This window comes from Lagenorhynchus albirostris, chromosome 2 (assembly GCF_949774975.1).
Source record: "Lagenorhynchus albirostris chromosome 2, mLagAlb1.1, whole genome shotgun sequence".
Lineage (NCBI taxonomy): Eukaryota > Metazoa > Chordata > Mammalia > Artiodactyla > Delphinidae > Lagenorhynchus > Lagenorhynchus albirostris.
Window position 1 is genome coordinate 74,137,378 of NC_083096.1, and position 22,568 is coordinate 74,159,945.

Consider the following 22,568-nt stretch of genomic DNA (forward strand, 5'->3'; position numbering starts at 1 on the left):
CTAGGTAGAAATGCCTCATTAGACTACAGTTCCCGACATGCCATAGGAGGGACAAGGACCACGCGATCTAGTGCTGGCTGGCTGGGCGGAGACGAGCCACACTGATTGGCTGCTTCCCCTCGTATGAGCATGAGGCCCTGTAACCAACAGCCAATGGAAGGGCTGCGCTCAGGGCCGGAAGCTAGGAGGAGCTGGAGTGGGCGGAGGGTGGGGTGAGGATGGATGCAGCCGAGGTGAAAGCGTAACAGTTTGGGAATTCCCTGCACCCTAGCTCCGAGCTGTCACCTTTACTACGCACTTAAATTTTCATTATCTTCCTGTGCAGTTGAGTGGCACATTACTAAAAACCCAGCCGGACCAAATTGGTCACTTAACAGGTTGTCTAACTGAGGCAAATCATTTAACTTATCTGAGCCTCAGTTGACTTCCTTGAGACTATCTCCCCTCACGTGTTACATGAGGATAACACTGTGATATAAAGTATATAAAGTGCTTTAAGTGCTCAAGAAAGATAAGACTCAGCAGAAACTAGAAACTTTACGCTTACACTTACACACACACACACACACACACACACACAACACTGCTTACCCACCCATCATGGGTAAATATAAAAGCTAAAACTATGAAAGGCTTAGAAGAAAACATAAGGGTAAGCCTTCATACCTTGGATTTGGCAATAGATTCTTAGATGTGACACCAAAAGCATAAGCAACAACAACAAATAGATAAATTGGACTTCATCAAAATTAAGATCTTTTGTATATCAAAGAACACTATCATAGGAGTGAAAAAAAACCCTACAGAATGGGAGAAAATATTTGCAAATCATACATCTGATAAGAGTTTAATATCCAGCATATATAAAGAACTCCACAACAAAAATACAAACAACCCAATTAGAAAACGGACAAAGGACTTGAGTAGACACTTCTCCAAAAAAAATACACAAATGGCCAATAAGCACATGAAAAGATTCTCAATACCATTAGTCATTAGGGAAATGCAAATCAAAACCATAATGAGATACCACTTTACACTTAGTAATATGGCTATCGTAAAAACAAAAAAATAAAAAACCTGAAAATAACAAACACTGGTGAGGATACAGAGAAGTTGGAATCCCCATACATTGCTAGTGAGAATGTAAAATGGTGCAGTCGCTGGGGAAAGCAATTTGACGCTGCCTCAAAATGTTAAACATAGAATTATTATATGACCCAGCAATTCCCCTCCTAGATATATACCCAAGAGAAAACAGAGAGGCAAACAAACTTGTACAGCAATGTTCATTGCAGCATTATTCACAACAGCCAAAAGGTGGAAACAACCCAAGTGTCCATCAACAGATGAATGGATAAACAACATGTGGTATATACATAAAATGAAATATGATTCAGCCTTAAAAAGGAAGGAAATTCTGACACATGATACCACATGGTTGAATCTTAAAGGCGCTGTGTTAAGTGAAATACACCAGATACAAATGAAAAAATACTCTATGATTCCACTTACATGAGGTACCTAGGGCAGAGACAGAGTAGAATAGTGGTTGTCAGGAACTGGGGAGAGGGAAGGATAGGAAACTATTGTTTGACGGGTATAGCGTTTCATTCTGAGAAGATTTTAAAAGTTCTAGAAATGGGTGGTGGTGATGGTTGCACAACAGTGTGAATACACTTAACGCCACTTAGCTGTACACTAAAAAAATGGTTTAAATGGTCTTCTTTTTTTTTTTTTTTTTTTGCGGTACGCGGGCCTCTCAGTGTTGTGGCCTCTCCCGTTGTGAAGCACAGGCTCCGGACGCGCAGGCTCGGCGGCCATGGCTCACGGGCCCAGCCGCTCCGCGACATGTGGGATCTTCCCGGACTGGGGCACAAACCCGTGTCCCCTGCATCGGCAGGCGGACTCTCAACCACTGCGCCACCAGGGAAGCCCTAAAATGGTCATTTTTATGTTAAGTATATTTTACGACAATAAAAAAATTATTACACCTACCTAGAGTAGAACTAGAGAGAGGTCCAGGAAAACATCATTACATAGTAAATTACAACCCGGGTGAGGAGGGTGTGACATTGTTAATATTTGGCAAGGCTGGGTTGCTAGGATGGTCCGCCTCCACCTTTGGACAGGAGTTCATAAGGCAAAAATAGGAACCTCAAAGGAAATTAGAGATCAGGTCAATAGAACCTTGGGTGCTAGGAAACTCCTCAAGGAAAGACACAAGCCTGAAAAAAATGAAAGTCTCACTCCAGTTTCCCCATCCTATACCATGATGCCCCCCACCCCCAAATCATCCCACCCTTCCCCTCTCAGCCCCACGCAGCTGGCCAGGCACACCCATATGATTGTTGCAACTCCACCGTGAAATAAGGCCATTAAGGGAAAATTCCCCAGAGCTGTACTTTGTAGCAGGTGGAGCTCCTAGAAGGGACCCCCCCCCCAGCCCAGGGAGAGGATGGATAGAAAGTGGAGACCAATGCCAAGGGGGAGGGGGTTGGGAAGAAGAGTGGGGGTTAGCAGATGTAAACTATTATATATAGAATGCATAAACAAGGTCTTAAATATAGCACAGAGAACTAAATTCAGTATCCTATGATGAACCATAATGGAAAAGAATATTTTCAAAAGAATGTGGACTGGGGCTTCCCTGGTGGCACAGTGGTTGAGAATCTGCCTGCTAATGCAGGGGACACGGGTTCGAGCCCTGATGTGGGAAGATCCCACATGCCGTGGAGCAACTGGGCCCGTGAGTCACAACTACTGAGCCTGCACGTCTGGAGCCTGTGCTCCGCAACAAGAGAGGCCGCAATAGTGAGAGGCCCGCGCACCGCGATGAAGAGTGGCCCCCGCTTGCCGCAACTAGAGAAAGCTCTCGCACAGAAACGAAGACCCAACACAGCCAAAAAATAAATAAATAAACAAATGTGGGGTTTAAAAAAGAAAAAAAAAAAGAATGTGGACCTCCCTGGTGGCGCAGTAGTTGAGAGTCCGCCTGCCGATGAAGGGGACGCGGGTTCGTGCCCTGGTCTGGGAGGATCCCACATGCCGCAGAGCGGCTAGGCCCGTGAGCCATGGCCCCTGAGCCTGCGCGTCCGGAGCCTGTGCTCCGCAACGGGAGAGGCCACAACAGTGAGAGGCCCGCGTACGGCAAAAAAACCAAAAAAACAAAAAAAAAAGAATCTGCCTGCTAGTGTAGGGGACATGGGTTGGACCCCTGCTCCAGGAAGATCCCACATGCCGCGGAGCAACTAAGCCCGTGAGCCACAACTACTGAGCCTGTGCTCTGCAACAAGAGAAGCCACCGCAGTGAGAAGCCCATGCACCACAACGAAGACTAGTCCCCGCTTGATGCAACTAAAGAAAGCCTGCGCACAGCAATAAAGACCCAACACAGCCAAAAATAAATAATAAATAAATTATTATTTTTTTAAAGTGGAGACCCAAAACAAAACAAAATAAAACAGGGACTTACCCGGCAGTCCAGTGGTTAAGACTCCCCGCTTCCACTGCTGGGGGCACAGGTTCAATCTCTGACTGGGGACTAAGATCCTCACAGCGTGGCCAAAAAAACAAAAACAAACAAAAACCTAAAAAAAAAACCCCAGAAAGTAGAGACCCAGGGTGAGACAGCCCCCAGTGGGCAGCCTGGTTATTTGAGACATGCAAAGCATTCTTCCTTTTTTTTATTCTTTCTACAAACACCCTATTTATGGCATAGCTAGTAAGTCACTGGCATTTGAAATCTGCACTTTCACATATATTTTATCTCATTGAACTCTCACCTGTAAGATTTCCCCTTTGGTGTGAGGAACTTGGTCAAAGCTTTCCAGCTCAGGAGTGGCAGAGCCACACCCAGAATCTGTTTTGTCTGCCTTTAAGTCTGCATACCTCTACAGAGACGCCTCCGAGGCACCTGTGGATCCTTCCCAGAGCCATGTCTTCCTTCCCTCACCACCTACCTGTCAAGGCCCTGGGTCACCGCTCTCCTGCTCAGCTCATGCCTTGTGGGGTGGGGAGGGAGGACAATTAACAAAGGATACAGATAAGAGACAGGCAGAGGAGCACCAGAAAGCCCAGAGCAATCCAGAAAGGAAGGGATGCTTCCAGGAAGAAGGAGGAGGCTCACTGGGCCCTCTGGAGGCTGGGGCAAAGACTCTTCGAGAAGGGGCACGGCCTGCTAGGCAATGGGCCAAAGGAGGAGTGAGAGCTCCTGGAGAAAGGCCCATTTAATACCCACCTGGTTTGCTTCTGTGGTCTGATGGGAGTCAGGTATCAGCTGCCAGCTAGCTCACCCCGAGAGAGAAGAGCAATTGAAACAGGCCAGGAAGGGAAGCCAATTCAGGCTCCAGCCTTCCTTGTTGTTGCCCAGCTAACATGAAACTCCCTGGGCCTGCCTAAGTGCTGCCTGGGTGCAAGTCTTGACTCCACCATGACCAGCTGGATGAACTTCAACAAGCCACGTGACCTCTCTGAGTGGGCTCCAAATTGCAAATTGAGCCTACCAGCGTGATTCAGGTGACCTGTGTGTTTTTAATGGATCACAGGATAAATGTGTGCCCCCTATCTAATTAGCTCACAGAGCAGAGTTGAGAAGCAAGAGTGGAAACTAAGGAAAAGGTCTTTATAAGTATTCAAGTCCATTCAAATCCAAGGAATTTTTTTTTGGCTGCATTGGGTCTTCGTTGCTGCGCGTGGGCTTTCTCTAGTTGCGGTGATCAGGGGCTACTGTTCATTGTGGTGCGCAGGCTTCTCATTGCGGTGGCTTCTCTTGTTGCAGAGCACGAGCTCTAGGTGTGCAGGCTTCAGTAGTTGTGGCACGTGGGCTCAGTAGCTGTGGCTCGCGGGCTCTAGAGCGCAGGCTCAGTAGTTATGGCACATGGCCTTAGTTGCTCCACGGCATGTGGGATCTTCCCGGACCAGGGCTCGAACCCGTGTTCCCTGCATTGGCAGGCGGATTCTTAACCACTGCGCCACCAGGGAAGTCCCAATCCAAGGAATTATTGATCCACTCTCATTGCAAACCCCAAGTTCAGGAAATGGGAGATGAGACCTGGGGTTGAAGGAGAGAAGATTGATAGAGGGGGAAGGCTATGTCTCCCAGAACTAAAGCCTCTCATTTCCCCGTTCCAGTCTGGGACTTCCCAGAAGTGACCTTCCTAACAGAACTCAGGGGAAGTCAGGGACAGTGTGATCTCAGTCTGGCTAGGTGGCTAGGACAAAAGCCCCTGGGGTCTCCTCGTCCCAGCCTAACCCCCACTGGGAAACACTTAGCAGGGCAAAGACCAAGGTCTCCTAAACACACTAGGACCCTGGGAAGAGAGAAGGTGTCAGAGCCACCCCTCCCCCAGTCACCAGGAAGCCTCAAGTACTAACAGAAAGAACACAGCTTTTCAGTCAACCAGCCCTGGGTTCGAACCCTGCTTTCCGTCCTTGTTGGTTGTATGATTTGGAATTAATTACCTAACCTCTGTGAATGTCATTTTTCTCCTCCTTCAAATGGAGATAATATGTATCTCACAGGTTTGTGGCAGGTCCTCTTCCTCACGTGGTTGAGAGCAAATGCTCCAGCTTTCAGCTGCATCCCAGACCATTAGGGCAGTGTCCAGTTTAGCTATTGTAGTTTGTGGTCTCTGTTTTGTTTTGTTTTTATTTATTTACTTAGTTTCACCGGGTTGCAGCTTGGCAGCTCCTTAGTTGAGGCACATGGGCTCCTTTAGTTGTGGCATTCAAACTCAGTTGCCGCATGCATGTGGGATCCAGTCCCCTGAACAAGGATTGAACCTGGGCCCCCTGCATTGGAAGCACAGAGGCTTAACCACAGCGCCACCAGGGAAGTCCCCTAGTTTGTGGTCTCTTGTTACAAAAGCCAACCTGAGTCCTCCAGGAGACTTTCCCTCAATGGGTTAGGTATCCCTCTCTGTCTTTTTGTGGCCCCAGAGCTTACCCCAACCATAACTCTGATGACTAAATACAGTCAGCACCTGAATTCTTGTCTGTCTTCTCCACTGCTTGGAACTTCTCCAGGACAGGGACACATCTTTGTCGTTGTGTCTCAGAGCATAGCACAGGGTCTGCCCCAACAATAAATTTGTATGGAATTAATTTTGATGTTTTTTATAACATACACCAAAAAGTAGAGAAATATTCTAATAGGCCTCCATGCAATTGTCACCCAGATTTCACAATTGCCAACATTTTGTCCATCTGATTTTATTCAACTACTTCCCTTTTCTTCTCCTGTACCAACCACTACACTTTTCTTTGCTGGAATATTTTAAATCGAACCCCCAAAATCAATATTATTATACCCATAAACACTTCAAGATGTATCTCTAATACATAAGGAATTTTTTAACACAACAAACAAAATTAATGGTAATTCTTTAATGTTACCTAAGGCCCAATGTTCAGATTTCCTGTTCAGTCCATGTTCCATGTTCAGATTTCCTGGATTGTCTCAAAAACACCTTTTGCAATTGGTTTGTTCAAATCAGAATTCAAATCAGGTCTACACATTGCATTTGGTTGGTATGTGTCTTACATCATTTTTCAATAAACACTTCTTCCTTCCCCCCTTTTTCACGCTATTTAATTGTTGAGGAAACTGGGTCATTTGTTGGAAGAATTGCCTATATTCTGGATTTGGCTGATTGCATCCTCAAGTCTTTGTTTTAACTCTTTCCTCTACTTCCCTGTAAACTAGTAGTTAGGTTGGAGGCTTCATTAGAATCAGAATTCTTCTGAGGCATGTACTCACTCCTGTTGCATTCTCTCAGGAGACACACAGGCCTGGTGACCCCACTTTTAGTGGCGCCAAACCTAATGGTTTTAGGAGCTCTTGATGTGCGTTTGAAATTTAGCTGAATGGAAGAAGGAGACAAGAAAGTCCATCTAGTGATGACAGAGAGGAGGTGAAATCTAGGTGGTTGAATAGGAATTTTGTTTAGCAGAGAAAATAGGCAAGGTGTAGGGAACTGTGTGTGCAAAGGCAAGACACTGAGAGAGAGAGAGAGAGTGTAAGGATTCTGGAGTAGGCTGAGGCGTGGAGAAAGGGAGGCGATGTGGCTAGAAGTGATCTGGGTCCAGACAGTAAAGGGTTTTTACATGCCCTGATGAGTCAGTAATGTCCTTGAACAGAGCAGGCTGATCAGACTGATTTTTAGACAGACAACTCTGGCTGCACTGGTAGGGACCTACCAGCGATGGAGACCCCAGGCAGGAAAAGTCTGGGCACTAGATGAGCGGAGGCAGCCCGCCGTCCCTGGCAGTGAGGACGGAGAGAGGGTGCATTTGGAAAATGTTTGGAATTGACAGGTTTTGTTGGCTGATGTTAGATGTGGCCGGTGAGAGTCTCCAAGTTTCACTAAGATGCAGAGAGAGAGTTGAGGAAGCGGTGTAGGATGGGGTGTGGGTAAGGAATAGAAAAGAAGTTGACTTGGCTGTAGTAGAAGGTGTGGGGTGCAGGGGGGCTGACCGGTGGGATGTGGTCCCACCACAGTCGTGAGAGGGGGCCTGTTGGAGATGAGGGTCTGCAGCCCAGGAGAGAGGCTGGGGCGGGCTGGGCCCTGTTGAGTCCCACTGAGAGCTGGGCCCCCTCATTCATCACTCACAGTTATTGAGCACCTACTTGGTACTAGAAGTGTAGCAGTGGACAAAACAGACAAAATCCCTGTCCTCCTGAAACTGACTCTCTAGGTGAGGTGGGAACACTTTTTACAAGTGAAATGTATAAAAGTCTAGCCGGGAAGGAGAGTAAAGCAGGGAAGGGAAGATTGCAATGTTAAATGGAGTGATCAGAGAAGGCCTCACTGGTAAGGTGATACATGAAAAGAAATCAGAAAGAAGTAATAGGCAAGGTATTGCTTCCTTACTTAGGGGAAGGGCGTTCTCTTCAGATAGAGGGGGACCTGCAAATGCAGCGGCCCTCTCTGAGGCAGGAGTTGACCTTCCTCGTTTGAGAAACAGCAAGGAGGTCAGTATGACCTGATTAAAGGGACAAGAGGAGGAGGACTGAGAGGTAGCAGGGTCTTGTAACGACTTTGGCTTTTACTCCGAGTGTGATGGGGCACATTAGTGGGTGTTAAGCAGTGTGTTCTGTTCTCACCCTCTACCTCCTCCTCCCCAAACCTCAGTGCATGGCTCTTCCACTCACCCCTCCTTTCCCCAGAGTGGAGCCCTCTGCCCTGCCCCACATGCAACATGGGAGCTGGGCCAAATGGGACAGGCCTTCACAAAAAGCTCCAGGAGGAGGCAAAGACCTGGGCCCATACACCCATATTCATAGCAGCATTACTCACAAGAGTCAAAAGGCAGCAACAACCCAAGTGTCCATCAACAGAGGAATGGATAAACACTGTGTGGCATATATAGATGATGGAATATTATTCAGCCTTGAAAACGAAGGAAATTCTGACACATGAAACCACATGGATGAACCTTGAAGGCACTGTGCTAAGTGAAATAAGTCAGGCACAAAAGAAAAAATACTGTATGATTCCACTTACATGAGGTACCTAGAGTAGTCAAATTCACAGAGACAGAAAGTAGAATAGATATTGCCAGGAACTGGGGAGAGGGAAGAATGGGGAGTTACTGTTTAATTGGTATAGTGTTTGTTTGAGTAGATGAAAAAGTTTTGGGAATAAACAGTAGTGGTTACCCATCATTGTGAATGTACTTAAGGCCACTGAATTGTACACCTAAAAATGGCTAAAATGGTAAATTTTATCTAATGTATATTTTACCACAGTTTTTTTCAAAAGAGAAAGGAGATATGGGCCTAGACTGGCCTCTGCCTCCAGCTCTTCTCTGGCTAGTATCCTCCCATGCAAACGAGGGGTTCCATGGATGGACTTCAGGAAGCTTATTACAAAAGTTGTGAGCAAAATTGAGGCCTCTCTTCAGATGCAAGGCGTTCAAGATCTCCTTTAAGCGGGAAAAAAAGAAAAGTTCAGAATAGTATGGATGGTACCATGCTGCCACGTGAATAAAAAAGGGAACAATTATATATTGTTTGTACCTGCATTATCTATTTCTTGGAGAATACATAGAAAATTCATAAATCTGGTAACGTGCAGGGGGGAACTGAGTGGCTGGGCAGGGGAATGAAGTTGGGAAGGAAGAAACTCTTGACCTATACCTTGTACCTCTGAATTTTGTAGATTGTGCAAATATCTATTCAAATAAATGTAAGTACATTTTGGACAAATTCTATGGCACTTTTGGAAATACAAAGGCAGGGCCCCACCCCCGATATTCTGATGACTGCAGTGGGAGAGGAGTCACCATATTTCCAGGAGAACAAGAGCAATAATTCCGAGCTCTCTGTTCGGGCCGTGCTCACAACACGTCCACGTACCACGTACATTATCGCGCTGAGCGCTCCGGAAGGTTTATTATCTCGGTTTGCAGATGACGAAACCGACGCTCAGAGCGTCTCTCCGCCTCACCCTGGCTCGCGGTTGGGGGCGGGGGCGCGGGCCCGGGGCCTCCTCGGCCCAGCGTCCCCGCCCTCGCCTTTGCGCCAGCTGGCGGCTCTCGGGCGCCCCTCACAGGCCTGCCGGCAGCCTTTTCCCGGATGAGGAGGGCGGGTGTTCTCTGGTTTGCAGAATAAAGCCACCTTAGACTGGGGACAAAGCCTGGATTTTGTGTGCGTGTGTGAGAGCTCAAGTGGCATAAGTGGATGTGTGTGAGTGTGTGTCTCTGTAAGGAAAAGTGTGTGAGGTTCCTGTGTGTCTGTGTCTAACTGTGTCTGTTGTATGAGTGTGTGCTGATGGTGTGAGTGTAGACTCCGTGTGTGTTAGGGTTGGGTGGGGTGTGCATCGGTGGAATGCGGGTGTTTGTGTGCACATGTGTGCGCATATGCGCGTGTGCATGTGTCCCGGCATTGGTCAGTCTCTGTCCTTGACCCTGTACAGCTCTGGTATCACCTCCGTGAAGCCACCCTGACCTCCCTCACCAGCATGGCTCAGTCTCTCCTGGTGCTCTCTGTGTTCTGTGTACAACCCCATTACCCCGCCTGACACACTTTATTAAACCTTGCTGCTAGCATTCCTGCCCCTCCCCAGTCACGGCACATGGTAGGGGCGCCATCCATGCTTGTGTGTGTGTCTGATGTCACGTGCTTGTGTCTGAAGGTGTCAGGGTTCGTGTGTTTGCAGGGATGGGGAGGGGTCGAATCTGACAGAGCTGAGTATGCCCATTCTGTTTGGATCCTGGGGGCCTAGAGTCCTTCTCCCAGATTTCTCACCCACAGACCTCCTGCTCAGGGCTGCCTGACCCTGTGACAGAGTGCAGGCCATCTCTCACGTGGTTACTTGTGGGCCCAGGGTCAGCCAGACTGTTTTTCCTCTGCGGCCTGATTTTAGGTTGAAGCCGCTGTCCCTCGGCTGGAGAGGCCAGGGGCTGCTTTGGGGCACCAGCCCCGCCTCCTACTGGCTGCTTGGGACTTGGATCTCTAGGAATTTTGTTCTTTCAACTGGTCCTGGAGTCAGTTCTAAATTGTCAGGCCAAACTTAAATGTCCCTCTCCAACCCCCAAGCACAAAGCCTGAGTCTCCAGCCCCTGAAGTCTATTATGTTCACTCTGGTAACAACTTTTGTCCATCTTTATTTGTTCTGTCTTCTATACATAGAGCCTAGGACCCCAAGCTCCTTCCCCCTCGGGAAGTCCTTCCTACTATCTATTTTCTTTCTTTTCCAACCAGGGTTTGAGGCTTCTCCCCTTTTCTTCCACTGAAACAGTCCTGAGAGGGAAGGAATGGAGCTCAGTGGTTACAACTCAGACTCTAGAACCACACTGTCTGGGCCTGAATCCCAGCTCCACCACTGCCAAGATCTTTAGCTCCAGACAAGTGTATCAGACCAAAGTCTTTCTCAAATTAGATAATTTGATAGTTTCATAAGAGGATTATGTGCAAAGGTATGGGCAGGGTGTTGGTAAACCACACAAGGGATAGTGCATTACCCCAGAGCTAGTAGCAGTGGCTTAGTTACCACCCTCAGGGGCCCAGGAGCTGGAGGGAGCATGTTTCCTAGAATCCGGAGAGAGAGGGCCCCCCCGGCAGGCCCTACAGCAACCTCACAGAGGGGAGGGGCAGGTAAACGCCCAGCCTTACTCTCCTCCATCTCATCTCCTATTAGTGCCACTCTCCACAGCCAAGCCCTACAGAAGCCATGGGGCAAGGCCTTCAGCCTCCTGGCCACAGAGCAGAGTGGAAAGGGTAGAGAAAGGATCTGGAGTGGCAACAGAAGCTGCTCAATGCACCCTGCTAGCTTCTGTTCCCTCATCTGTAAAACAGGCTATTAGGGGACTTCCCTGGCAGTCCAGTGGTTAGGACTCTGCGCTCTCACTGCCGAGGGCCCGGGGTTCAATCCCTGGCCGGGGAACTAAGATCCCACAAGCTGCGCAGCGTGGCCAAAAAATTTTTTTTAATTTAAAAAAAAAAAAAGAAACAGGCTATGAGTCCAACCTTCCTTCTAGATCGTCACGATGATAAAAGGAGAGGATGTGTATGAGGCCTTGAATGCTGTTCCAGCGTATGCTGAGTGCTCAGTGAACATATCCAACTGTCTGCGTGTTGATTCTAATGATGAACTGACATGTCAAACTTAAACCTGTCTAAAACAGAAACTTGGAATGTTTTCCCCTGCCAACCTCTTTCTTCCCTAGTCTTAGTGAGTGGCACGACTATCTGCGCAACTGCTCAAGCCAGACACCGCAGTGCCATCCTTTAGGGATGAAAGCCTCCTGCTCCCTCTCTCCACATCTCTCCATCATTCCATCCTGTCTGCTTTTCTCCAAAATACATCTCAAATCTGTCTCCCTCTCTCCATTTCTACTGCCACTATGCTAGCCCTCCCACCTAGATTACTACTAAAAGCCCTCACTGGTCTCGCTACACCTACTGTCTGGTCTCCCCCACCCAGCTAAAGGGCTCTAAAGCATCACTTGGGTGTCACTTCCCTGGGTGAGCCCACTGCCCTCCAAGGCCCTGCTTCGGTCCCCAGTTTCACCAGGGACCACAGCCCTCTACCCCAGGCTCACGGCTTCACTGCAGCTTGCCCTCTTTTTAGCACCAGGCTTTTTCCTTCCTTGGAGCCTTGGCATATATTATTTCCAACCCCTCAGAAAACTCTTTGCTCCAAATTGTCCCCACTGGTTCCTTCTCCTCCTTCAAATCTCAGCTTAAATACGATCACTTCAAAGAGGCCTTCCCCAACCACCTCATCTAAAATACATCCCCCGCGACTTCCCTGGTGGCGCAGTGGTTAAGAGTCCGCCTGCCAATGCAGGGTACACGGGTTCGAGCCCTGGTCCAGGAAGATCCCACATGCCGCGGAGCAACTAAGCCCATGACCCACAACTACTGAGCCTGCACTCTAGGACCCGCGAGCCACAGCTACTGAAGCCCGCGCGCCTAGAGCCTGTGCTCTGCGACAAAGAGAAGCCACCGCAATGAGAAGCCCATGTACCGCAACGAAGAGTAGCCCCCGCTCACTGCAACTAGAGAAAGCCCACACACAGCAACGAAGACCCAATGCAGCCAAAAATAAATAAATAAAATAGAATACATCCCCCTGTCGGGACTTCGCCGGTGGTCCAGTGGTTAAGACTATGTGCTCCCAATGCAGGGGGCCCGGGTTTGATCCCTGGTCAGGGAACTAGATCCCGCATGCCGCCACAAAGGTCCCTCACCCTGCAACAAAGATCCTGCGTGCGCCAACTAAGACCCTGCGCAGGCAAATAAATAAATAGTTTTAAAAAAATACATCCCCCCGCTTCTCCTCATTGGCTTCTTTGTCCCAGCACCCTGATTCATTCCTTCACAGAACTTACAAAGCATGTAGTTATATATTTATTTGTTTGACACTTGTTTATAGTCTGTCTCCCCACCAAACTATAAATTCCATAGAAGGGTACAGGCTCTGTCTGTTTTGCTCACCACTGTATCTTCAGGACCTGGCACAGAGTAGGTGCTCAATAAATATTGCAGATGGTCAATGAGCAAATGGTAGCCAACGTGATAATGACAGTGATGCTATCAGAGCCCTTCCAGAGAATCCCACTCCATGATCAAAATGCTCCCCATCCCCTTTCTTCAGCCTCCAGGCCCTACCCTAGATCCCCTGCTTCCTAGATTCATCTCGGACTAACTTCAGTAAAGTACAAAAAAAGGGACCATATCACTGGCAAAAAAAAAAAAAAAAATCTCTCTTCAGGTTGATGACTGGACAGTGTGAATGGATTGAAAATTTATCAGGAAAAATGGATGAGAGAGGGGGGATGCCAGAATACAGGGGCAGACAGCCAGCAGGTCTGGGGGAGGGACTCTGTGTGGGGACAGGGGTGGACTATTGGGTGTGCCCCTTTTCTTTTCTCTGGTGCCCTTTGATAAGACCAGCAGTTTTGTTATCCTCTCCCCCTCTCTCTCCACAGTCCGGGCAGCCCCACCTCCACACTTTGGAAGCATGTCAGTGCAGGACAACATGCGACCCATGTGGCTTTGGTCATGGATCTCTAAGTCCCAAAGGGATTTAGCAAAGTCCATCCTGGTTGGGGCTCCAGGAGGTAAGAAGGGGCCACAGATGTCATTGAAGAGAAGGGGAAAACGGGGGTAGAAATCAGGAGTGGGGTGGGGATGTACAAATGATCCATATCTGCTGCTGGCTACAAGGTATTTGGGGAGGATCTGTGTTCATCGGAGTCTCCCCTGTGTTAATTTATGGACCCTGGTCTGGGCTTCTTCTCCCAGCTTCTCGCAGCACGGGGGCCACGGGGTATTCTCGTGGTTCCTGGACTCTGGCCCCTGGTGCACAGGGCTTCCAGTGACAAGGGAGACACTGGTGACACTTTAACCAGGATGCAGAACTGATTCCCAGCCCAGCTGGGCCTCATGCCTCTGACAGCCTGACAGCATGGATCAGACCCCCAGAGATAGACAGGCGTGCAGTGGCATGGAGGGTGCGGCTGGCAGTGGGGCTCCTCTTCCTCTGGGCTGGGCTGGGTCAAGCTACTGGGACCTCAGGACCTGGAGTAGCACTGAAGGGGCTGAGGAAACTCAGAGGAGGGGGTGGGAGGCCAGCCACTTGCCCAGCGTTGTAAGGAAGAATACAGGGACCTTAGGAGAGGGAACTGGGTGATTCTCGGCCTGGAAATGAGGGGCCACTGTGAACTAGATATCAAGGGGTTGCTGAGGCTGAGAGAAGTCAGCAGCTAAAGGGCAAGAAGTTGGGGGTTGTGAGGGATCAAATAGCTGGGTGATCAAGAACTTGAGCCTGGAGTTAGTCAGACCTGGATGCGAATCCCATCTCTGTTAGTTAGAACTGTACGACCTTGGGCAATTTATTTAACCTTTCTCGGCCTCTGTTTCCTTACCTATAAAATGGGGATAATTACAGAGCATTTAACAGTACCTGCTTCCTAGCACCCTTGAGACTAAACAAGATAATGTATGTATAATGCCCAGCTCATAAGAAGACTCAACAAAAACTGGAGAACTGAGGGCAGGAATAGAGACTGTGCTGAGATGAAAGGATGGGGAGGAGAAGCAGGTGCCCACGTAGCCCCCCTTCTACTGCAGGACCAGCGGGGTACCTGCGGCGGGCTAGCGTGGCCCAGCTGACCCAGGAGCTGGGCACTTCCTTCTTCCAGCAGCAGCAGCTGCCAGCTGCCATGGTAGACACCTTCCTGGAACACCTCTGCTTGCTGGACATCGACTCCGAGCCTGTGGCCGCTCGTAGTACCAGCATCATTGCCACCATTGGTAAGCGCCCTCTATCTGCTCCTGCAGCATCCCAGGGCCTCTTGGGTGTTTCTCAAGGTGCTTCCTCATCTTTTGTGTCCTTTGAGACTTCTCCCTGTTTGACTGAGGTCATTCATTCAACAAATATTTGTTGAGCGCTTGGTAGACAAGCTTCTGGGTCCTGGGAGTAGATCAGTGAAACGAAATAAACAGACAAAGATCCCTACCCTTGCGGAGCTGACAATCTAGCTGGGTGGGACAATAATTAATAAACATAATAAATTATTTTTAAAAATAAGGGAATTCTTTAGTATGTTAGAAACTGATAAGTACTATGGAAAACAAAAAAAAAAGAAAAGAAAAATCAAGGATGGTAAGGGGCATCAGGATGCAAGGGCAGGAGAGAGGTTGCAGCCCTAATAGAGAGTCAGGGTAGCCATTGTTGAGAAAATTATACCTGAGCAAAGACTTGAGGGAGATGAGAAAATGAGCCATGCAGATGTCTGGGGGAAGAGATTTCTAGGCAAAGGGAAGAGTCAACGCCAAGGCCCTAAGTCAAGGAGGCTGGAAACCGTCAAGGGGAAGAGTAACAGAAATGAAGAGGTTGGGGGAAAGGGAAGGTCATGTAGGGCTTTTCAGGCCATTTTCAGAATCTAAGTTGAGTTTTCCTCCAAGTATGATGGGAAACTACTGCAGAGTTTTGAGCAGGGGAATGACATGCCCTTACTTATGTCTTAACAGAACCACCCTGGCTGCAATATTTGAAAATAGATTGGGGGTGGGGGCGAGGGCAGAAGCTGCTGCTACAGTAGTTCTGGTTTAGAACAGGTGGTGGCAGAGGAGCTGGTGAGAAGTGATCAGATTCTGAATGTATTTTGAAGGTAGAGCCAACAGAATATGATGGATTGGATATGGGGTGGGGGTGAGGGTGAGAAAGGAGTCAAAGATTACTCCCAGGTTTTTGACGTGAGGGACTAGAAGACTGCATTATCAACTGAGCAGGAAAGGCTGTGGTGGAAAGGTTTAGGGGGGAGGAGATCAGTTCAGTTTGAGAAGCATATTAGACATGCAAGTGTGGTACAGAGTAGGCAATCAGATACACAACTCTGGGTTTGGGAAAGGGGTCTGAACTGGAGACATAAATTTGGGAGCTGTCGGCATATTGATGGTATTTAAAGCCATGAGACTAGTTGAGACCACCAAGGAAGTGAAGGTAAAAGGAGCATCTAATGTTAAGGGGGGTAAAGAGCAAGAGAGGCTGAGAAGGAGCAGCCAGTGAGGTAGGAGTAAACCAAGAGAGGGTGGTGTCCTGGAGGCCAAGAGAAGAAGGGACATCAAGGATGTGTGTCAAATGCTGCTGATGGACCAGCTAAGATGAGGACTGAGAACTGACCATTAGATTTAGTAGCAACACAGAGGTTTTTGGTGACCTTAACAAGAACAGATGTAGTGGACAGTGGGCATAAGGAGAACAGGGGGAGGGGAATTGGAGGCAGCAAGTACAGAGATAACTCTTGCGGTGAATTTTGCTGCGAAGGTGAGCAAAGGAATAGGGCTGTAGCTAGAGGGGGAACGGGGGTTAGGAGTTTTTTTTTTTTTTTTGGATGAAAAATAACAGCAAGTTTACATGTTGATGGAAATGACCTAACAAAAAAGGGAAACTGATGACACAGAGGACTGGGGAATGGCTGAATCCGTTTTTGAGCAGGTGAGAAGGAGACCCAGTGCGCAAGTGGAAGAACTGGCTTTAGGGAGGGACTGGAGAGGTTGGTCAACTGGGTCTCAGTTACACAGCCGTCCTATCAGCAGAGCAGGGATGGGATAGAACTCGACTCTCCTCAGTCCAATATGAGGCCTCTCAGCTCTAAAGCCTGGTACCCCAAATACCCTCACCTGGCACCCACCCCCTTCTCCTACACTGGGGTTACCCCCACACCGCAACACTTAACATCACTGCCAACACAGTTACCTCAGGCCTGGCTGAGCCCACCTTTCTAGGGCCTCACAGTGCAAGGAGGCTTGTGTTAGCTGGAGAGGGGAAGGGAGTTTCTGACCTGCGAGCAGGGGCGGTGTCAGGGAACAAAGGTCAGGTAACAGTACTTCTGTGGCCTGGGGCAGCTCTGAGGGTGGTGATGGGTTCACCTGTCTCTCAGGTTTGGGGAGAAAGTTGTCTGAGTGGAATCTCTGGTTCCAGGGCCGGCATCTCGCTCCGTGGAGCGCCTCAAGGAGATGATCAGGGCCGGGATGAACATTGCGAGACTCAACTTCTCCCACGGCTCCCATGAGGTTCAGGGCGGGGCCGCGGGGAGGCGGGCGGGGCTAGAGGATGCCCCAGGGTCCCGGCCACCTTCCCCTGAAATCCTCCCTCTGTTCCCATCCCCAGTACCATGCTGAATCCATCGCCAACGTCCGGGAGGCGGTGGAGAGCATTGCGACTTCCCCGCTCAGCTACCGACCCGTGGCCATCGCTCTGGACACCAAGGGACCGGAGATACGCACTGGGATCCTGCAGGGGGTGAGAGGCGACCTGCGACCAGCCCTGTCTTGGGGACCGGGAAGGGGGCCGTGCGCTGCGGAGGCAGTTGCCCGTAGGGCGGAGCATGGGGAGGGGCCGGCCCCCACCGAGGCAGGCAGAACTCAGTCCTCCTCTGGCCTCGCCCCTAGGGCCCTGAGTCGGAAGTGGAGCTAGTGAAGGGCTCCCAGGTGCTAGTGACTGTGGACCCTGCGTTCCGGACGCGGGGGGACGCGAACACCGTGTGGGTGGACTACGCCAATATTGTCCAGGTCGTGCCGGTGGGGGGCCGCATCTACATTGACGACGGGCTCATCTCCCTAGAGGTCACGAAAATCGGTGCGGACGCGCCTCCCGCCCTGGCCCTACGCAATGCCCGCACTCTCTTCCTTTTGGCTCCCGCATTCGCCCTTCACACCCACTACACCTTCCCCTGGCCACCCGTCCTGCGAGCCCTCGGCATCCAGACTCCTGGGCTCACCCTGGGTTGGGGCTGGACTGGCGGGTTAGTAGTTTCTTCCACAGAAGTCCGCCCTGTGCCTATTCGGTGCAGAGCCCAGGCCGAGGACCAAGAGATGAATACGACATGGTTCCGCTCTCTTGGGGGTCCAATCCTCGTGTTCCCGCTGCCCTGACTAAGCCCCCGGCCTCACCCCTGACCTTAGCTGACTCTTTCCATGCCTGTAGGTCCAGAGGGGCTGGAGACCCACGTGGAGAACGGCGGTGTCCTGGGCAGCCGGAAGGGCGTGAACTTGCCGGGGGCCCAGGTGGACCTGCCCGGACTGTCCGAGCAAGATGTCCAGGACCTGCGCTTCGGGGTGGAGCATGGCGTGGACATCGTCTTTGCCTCCTTTGTGCGGAGAGCCAGCGACGTTGCTGCCGTCCGGGCTGCTCTGGGGCCGGAAGGACAGGGCATCAAGATCATTAGCAAAATCGAGAACCACGAAGGCGTGAAGAAGTGAGCCTTGGTCTTTGTTCCCATCAGGCCCTACCCATCCCCATCGCCCCTCCCCTTCTCCTGCCTGCCTGTCCCTGGCATCTCCTGGCTCTTCCCCAGCCCTGACTCCCCCAACCGCCCAGGTTTGATGAAATCCTGGAGGTGAGCGACGGCATTATGGTGGCACGGGGTGACCTGGGCATTGAGATCCCAGCCGAGAAGGTTTTCCTGGCTCAGAAGATGATGATTGGCCGTTGCAACTTGGCGGGAAAGCCCGTTGTCTGTGCTACACAGGTCTGGAATGAGCCCTGGGGGCAGGGCCCTCTGTGGGTCTGGGGACACCTGAAGGTGAATACCCACACCTTAGGTCTTTAGCACGTTTTGCTGTCCAGTGTTTGACCCTCAAACAACGAAGTTAGGAAGAGATACTGGGACCCCCATTTTCAGATGAGGAAACAGAATAGCCAGGATCACATAGTCTGTGAGTGTGACACTGGCTTTAGGGGCCCTCAGAGAGTGTGGGAGTCCGAGAAGTACTTCAGGGCAGGGTCCCCAGTCAGAGTATGACAACTACAGCTCTGACATCCAGATGTCCCCCAGATGCTGGAAAGCATGATCACTAAGCCCCGGCCAACCCGGGCAGAGACGAGTGATGTGGCCAACGCCGTGCTGGATGGGGCAGACTGCATCATGCTGTCGGGGGAGACTGCCAAAGGCAACTTTCCTGTGGAGGCTGTAAAGATGCAGCATGCGGTAGGAGCTCAGAATGCAAGGCAAACGGGCTGGAAAACCACATCCCTTCCAGGTCCCAATAGCCTTGCCCAGCCTTACCCCCTGGTGCCCACAGATTGCCCGGGAGGCAGAGGCTGCCGTGTACCACCGGCAGCTCTTTGAGGAGCTGCGCCGGGCGGCACCACTGAGCCGGGATCCCACCGAGGTCACCGCTATTGGCGCTGTGGAGGCTGCCTTCAAGTGCTGTGCTGCTGCCATCATCGTGCTGACCACAACTGGCCGGTGAGGGGGACACTGGGAACGCCAAGACAGGGCTTTGGGCCAAGGGCAGGCTGGGATGGGCCCCAGGCTTGGGTTTTGTCTCATCATCAGAGGAGAGGCAGCTATGGGAGCTGGAGGCCTAGAGAGGCAGATCTTGAAGCACACCAGGAATTGTACCTGCGAACCCCAGGGGTTTGGAAGGGTAAGGTGGCATCACTGGATGCGTTGGCTTGCAGGCCATTTAGGCTCCTAGGGCTCAGAGGCAGGTCCTCTGCATCCAGCCCACAAAGCCTTACAATGCTGGGGTGTTGCAGAAGGGCCCAGAAGGTCTGAGTTCAAGTCTTTGCCTGTGATACCTTGGGTAAGTCACCCAGGCTCTGTAAGCCTCCTCCATTTGTTCATGGGGTTGTGGGGATTAACAAGAGACGTTTGTAAGTTAAGTACTATATAAAGGTGCATTCCCAGAAGGGTTTTCTGTTTTTCAAAGCAGTTTCTCCTTATCTCATTTGATATTTTTTAAAATCATCTCATATCCTCCTTGTGTGGTAAGAAAGGCGGGTATTCTTATACCCACTTTACAGGTGAGAAAACTAAGGCCCAGAAAAATATGATGACTTACCTAGGGTCACACAGCTTATTGCTGGCACCTGGAACCAGAACCCAACACTCTTTCACTCTTCTGGGCTGACCTTGTCTGCCTCCTTCAGCTCAGCCCAGCTTCTGTCTCGGTACCGACCTCGGGCAGCAGTCATTGCTGTCACCCGCTCTGCCCAGGCTGCCCGCCAGGCCCACCTGTGCCGAGGAGTCTTCCCTGTGCTCTACCGTGAACCTCCAGAGGCCATCTGGGCAGACGATGTGGATCGCCGAGTCCAATTTGGCATTGAAAGTGGTGAGCCACCTAAACTCCTTCCCCATCCACCCCTGGATTTGTATCATGAGTCCTCCAAACCCACGCCCCACACCCACCCAAAAGGGCCTCGCCTCTCTCCTCTGGTCCCAGATTTTCTCTGTGAGATTCACTAAGACTGAGATATTTGGGCTTCCAGGGGTGGGGGGAACGTGCTGAGGGAGGAGAGCAGAGGGAGAGAGGTCAGGGGTCAGGGCCGTCCCTAAGAAGTCGGCTCAGCTGCTGCCTGCACCAGATGGCTAGAGCCAGGCCTGACCCAAGGAGCAAGAGGTGAAAAGAGAAAGGGGAACCCAGTCCCCTGCAGCTGCAACTAAAATCTAATTGACAATTGGCTATGCTCATACCCCACCTCTTCCTATCAGCATAGCCGTACAGGTAGACAGACTTGCTACTTAGCAACATGCCACCCCACGGGCATATGTGCAGCTCTGATATACTACAGTGGTCACATTCCTGCGGTGCCACCTGTGGGACACACTGTACAGTTTGCCTCAGGCCCCTCACTACCTACCTAATGGGCTTGAAGAGGCGAAGGGTGGTAGCTCGTTCTCATTACAGGGCTGGCCTGGGTTCCTCAATGGCTGATTAGCATCTTCTCCCCTTCCTCCTCCCAGGAAAGCTCCGTGGCTTCCTCCGTTTTGGGGACCTGGTGATTGTGGTGACAGGCTGGCGACCGGGCTCCGGCTATACCAACATTATGCGGGTGCTGAGCGTAACCTGAGGTGCCCCTCCTCCTCTGACCGAGCCAGCTCTGGACCCGTCCCTCCTTTCTGCTCCCTCCTACTGCCCCACCTCTAAGTCTTCTCTACTCCCAATCCTCTCTACCCTAGGCCACATCTGCCATCCAGGGTGCCCCCTCCCCCTCTCCATTTTGCACAGGCCTTGAAAGTCTGTATCCAATTAAGCTCTGGCCATCCAACAGCACCAATGGTACATTCCCTGCATCTGATACTCTTAACTGGTCCCTAAAATACTCTGAGCCTTTAATCCAGTTTAACTGATTAATTCTATTCCCCTAGTCTTCCCGTACCTGGGGGCAGAGGTGAGGGGAACAGGACAATCATGTCCACAGTCTCCACAAAATCTCTATTTAAAAAATATTTCACATCCATGCAGTTTTATGTTCTCTTATGTGGCCCTCATGATAATCTGGGCGTCCCCCGAGGAGAGTGCCACCTCTTTCTTCATTGTCACTGTCAGTGATATCAAAGCACCACCCTTTTGGGGAAGCTAGGGTAGATGGAAGGCGGGGAGCCCCGAGAGCCAGGCAGGCTCATCCCGTCACTGTCTCTACCACCTCTAGGCTTGCAGGCCGCTCCCTGGCTGCTCTCATACCCACCTCATGCCTTGCTGGGTCAGGTGTCCTGCTACCTCCTCCTGTACCCCAGAATGCCCACTTTGTTCCCACACACAAGCCAGGAGCCAAAACAAGTGTCTCTATTTTCTTTTTAAACCCAGGTGATTGGAAGCAATATAAAACCTCTCCCACACACCCAGAACCCCAGAACTGCCCACCCAGGAGAAGAGGAGATTTAGGGTCCTGGCCCCTCATTCTCTGATGCTGTAGAGTAGGTGTGGGGACAGAGGGGTGGGATAGGGGGCTTCTCTTGTCCCTGAGAAGGCAGAGGTACTGGCTAGCCTGCCCTTCCCCAGGCTTGGTTACCTCGGGCCCTCCCCTTACTCCTGCACCAGCAGCAAACTCAGTAGAAAGGAAAAAAAAAAACCTAAAAATAAGAACAGTCCTCCTCTCCCTCTCAGGTGGCCTTCCTGCTCCTATCTAGTTAGGGAGAGGGCTCAAGTATTGCCACTGATGAGAGTTGGGCAAGGACCACAAGAGCTGGCATGGAGGGGCTCTGCCCATTCCTGTCTCCCTACCAGGAGGGGATGGGAGAGATGGATAAATGAATGGATAAATAAAATGAATTGGTAATAAATAAAATTAGCAAATGAGTGAATAAATACAATTATTAAATGATTGAATAAATAAGGAAGGGAGCAAGGAAAGAAAAAATTCCATCTAAGGATTCACTTGCCCCCAACCTGGGGGGAATCTACGCTGGCACACTAAATAAGGGGGTGTCAACAATCCCTTAGCTTCAAGGGGGTCGTCACTGGGACAGGGGCATAGGGAGGAGGTGGCTCCCAGTTTACAAAAAGGCAGTTCTATCACAGAGACAGAGAGTGCAAGGAACTTGTCAGGAGATGTGTGTTCCCACTCAGGGGGTATAGACAGGGAGGGTCCACGCATGGCAGTGAAGCTGGATGCCCACACCAGGGACCCAAGACATTTGTTGACAGCAGCGGGGGGACAGGTAATTGGCAGTGCCCAGCTATGCTAGCGGACAGGAAGATAACCATGCCAGGCAGAACCTGCAAGGTCATGGGCAGGAAAACAGAGACATCTAGTTACTTGGCAGTGATGGTGGTGGCAAGTACTTGTGCTTAGTAAGATGGGATCATGGGCCCAGGCCTG

The 22,568-nt window shown here is 50.5% G+C and overlaps 1 protein-coding gene across 1 annotated transcript; it reads left to right on the forward strand.

Moving 5' to 3' along the window:
• Positions 1-13,472: 13,472 nt before the first annotated feature.
• Positions 13,473-20,816, forward strand: PKLR (pyruvate kinase L/R). The gene is made up of 11 exons (XM_060142305.1): positions 13,473-13,572; positions 14,585-14,767; positions 16,941-17,032; positions 17,130-17,261; positions 17,411-17,597; positions 17,946-18,216; positions 18,339-18,489; positions 18,796-18,948; positions 19,043-19,209; positions 19,896-20,077; positions 20,710-20,816. Exons 1-11 carry the CDS (start codon positions 13,473-13,475, stop codon positions 20,814-20,816), a joined length of 1,725 nt encoding a protein of 574 aa, XP_059998288.1.
• The last annotated feature ends 1,752 nt before the right edge of the window (positions 20,817-22,568 follow it).

What these genes read in the sequence shown, in the direction of transcription:
- PKLR (XM_060142305.1), top strand. Translation starts at nt 13,473, where the DNA reads ATGTCAGTGCAGGACAACATGCGACCCATGTGGCTTTGGTCATGGATC. An exon ending in CCTAGAGGTCACGAAAATCG is followed by an intron (nt 17,598 to 17,945) that starts GTGCGGACGCGC and finishes CCATGCCTGTAG; the next exon opens with GTCCAGAGGGGCTGGAGACC. An exon ending in CCGTTGTCTGTGCTACACAG is followed by an intron (nt 18,490 to 18,795) that starts GTCTGGAATGAG and finishes GATGTCCCCCAG; the next exon opens with ATGCTGGAAAGCATGATCAC.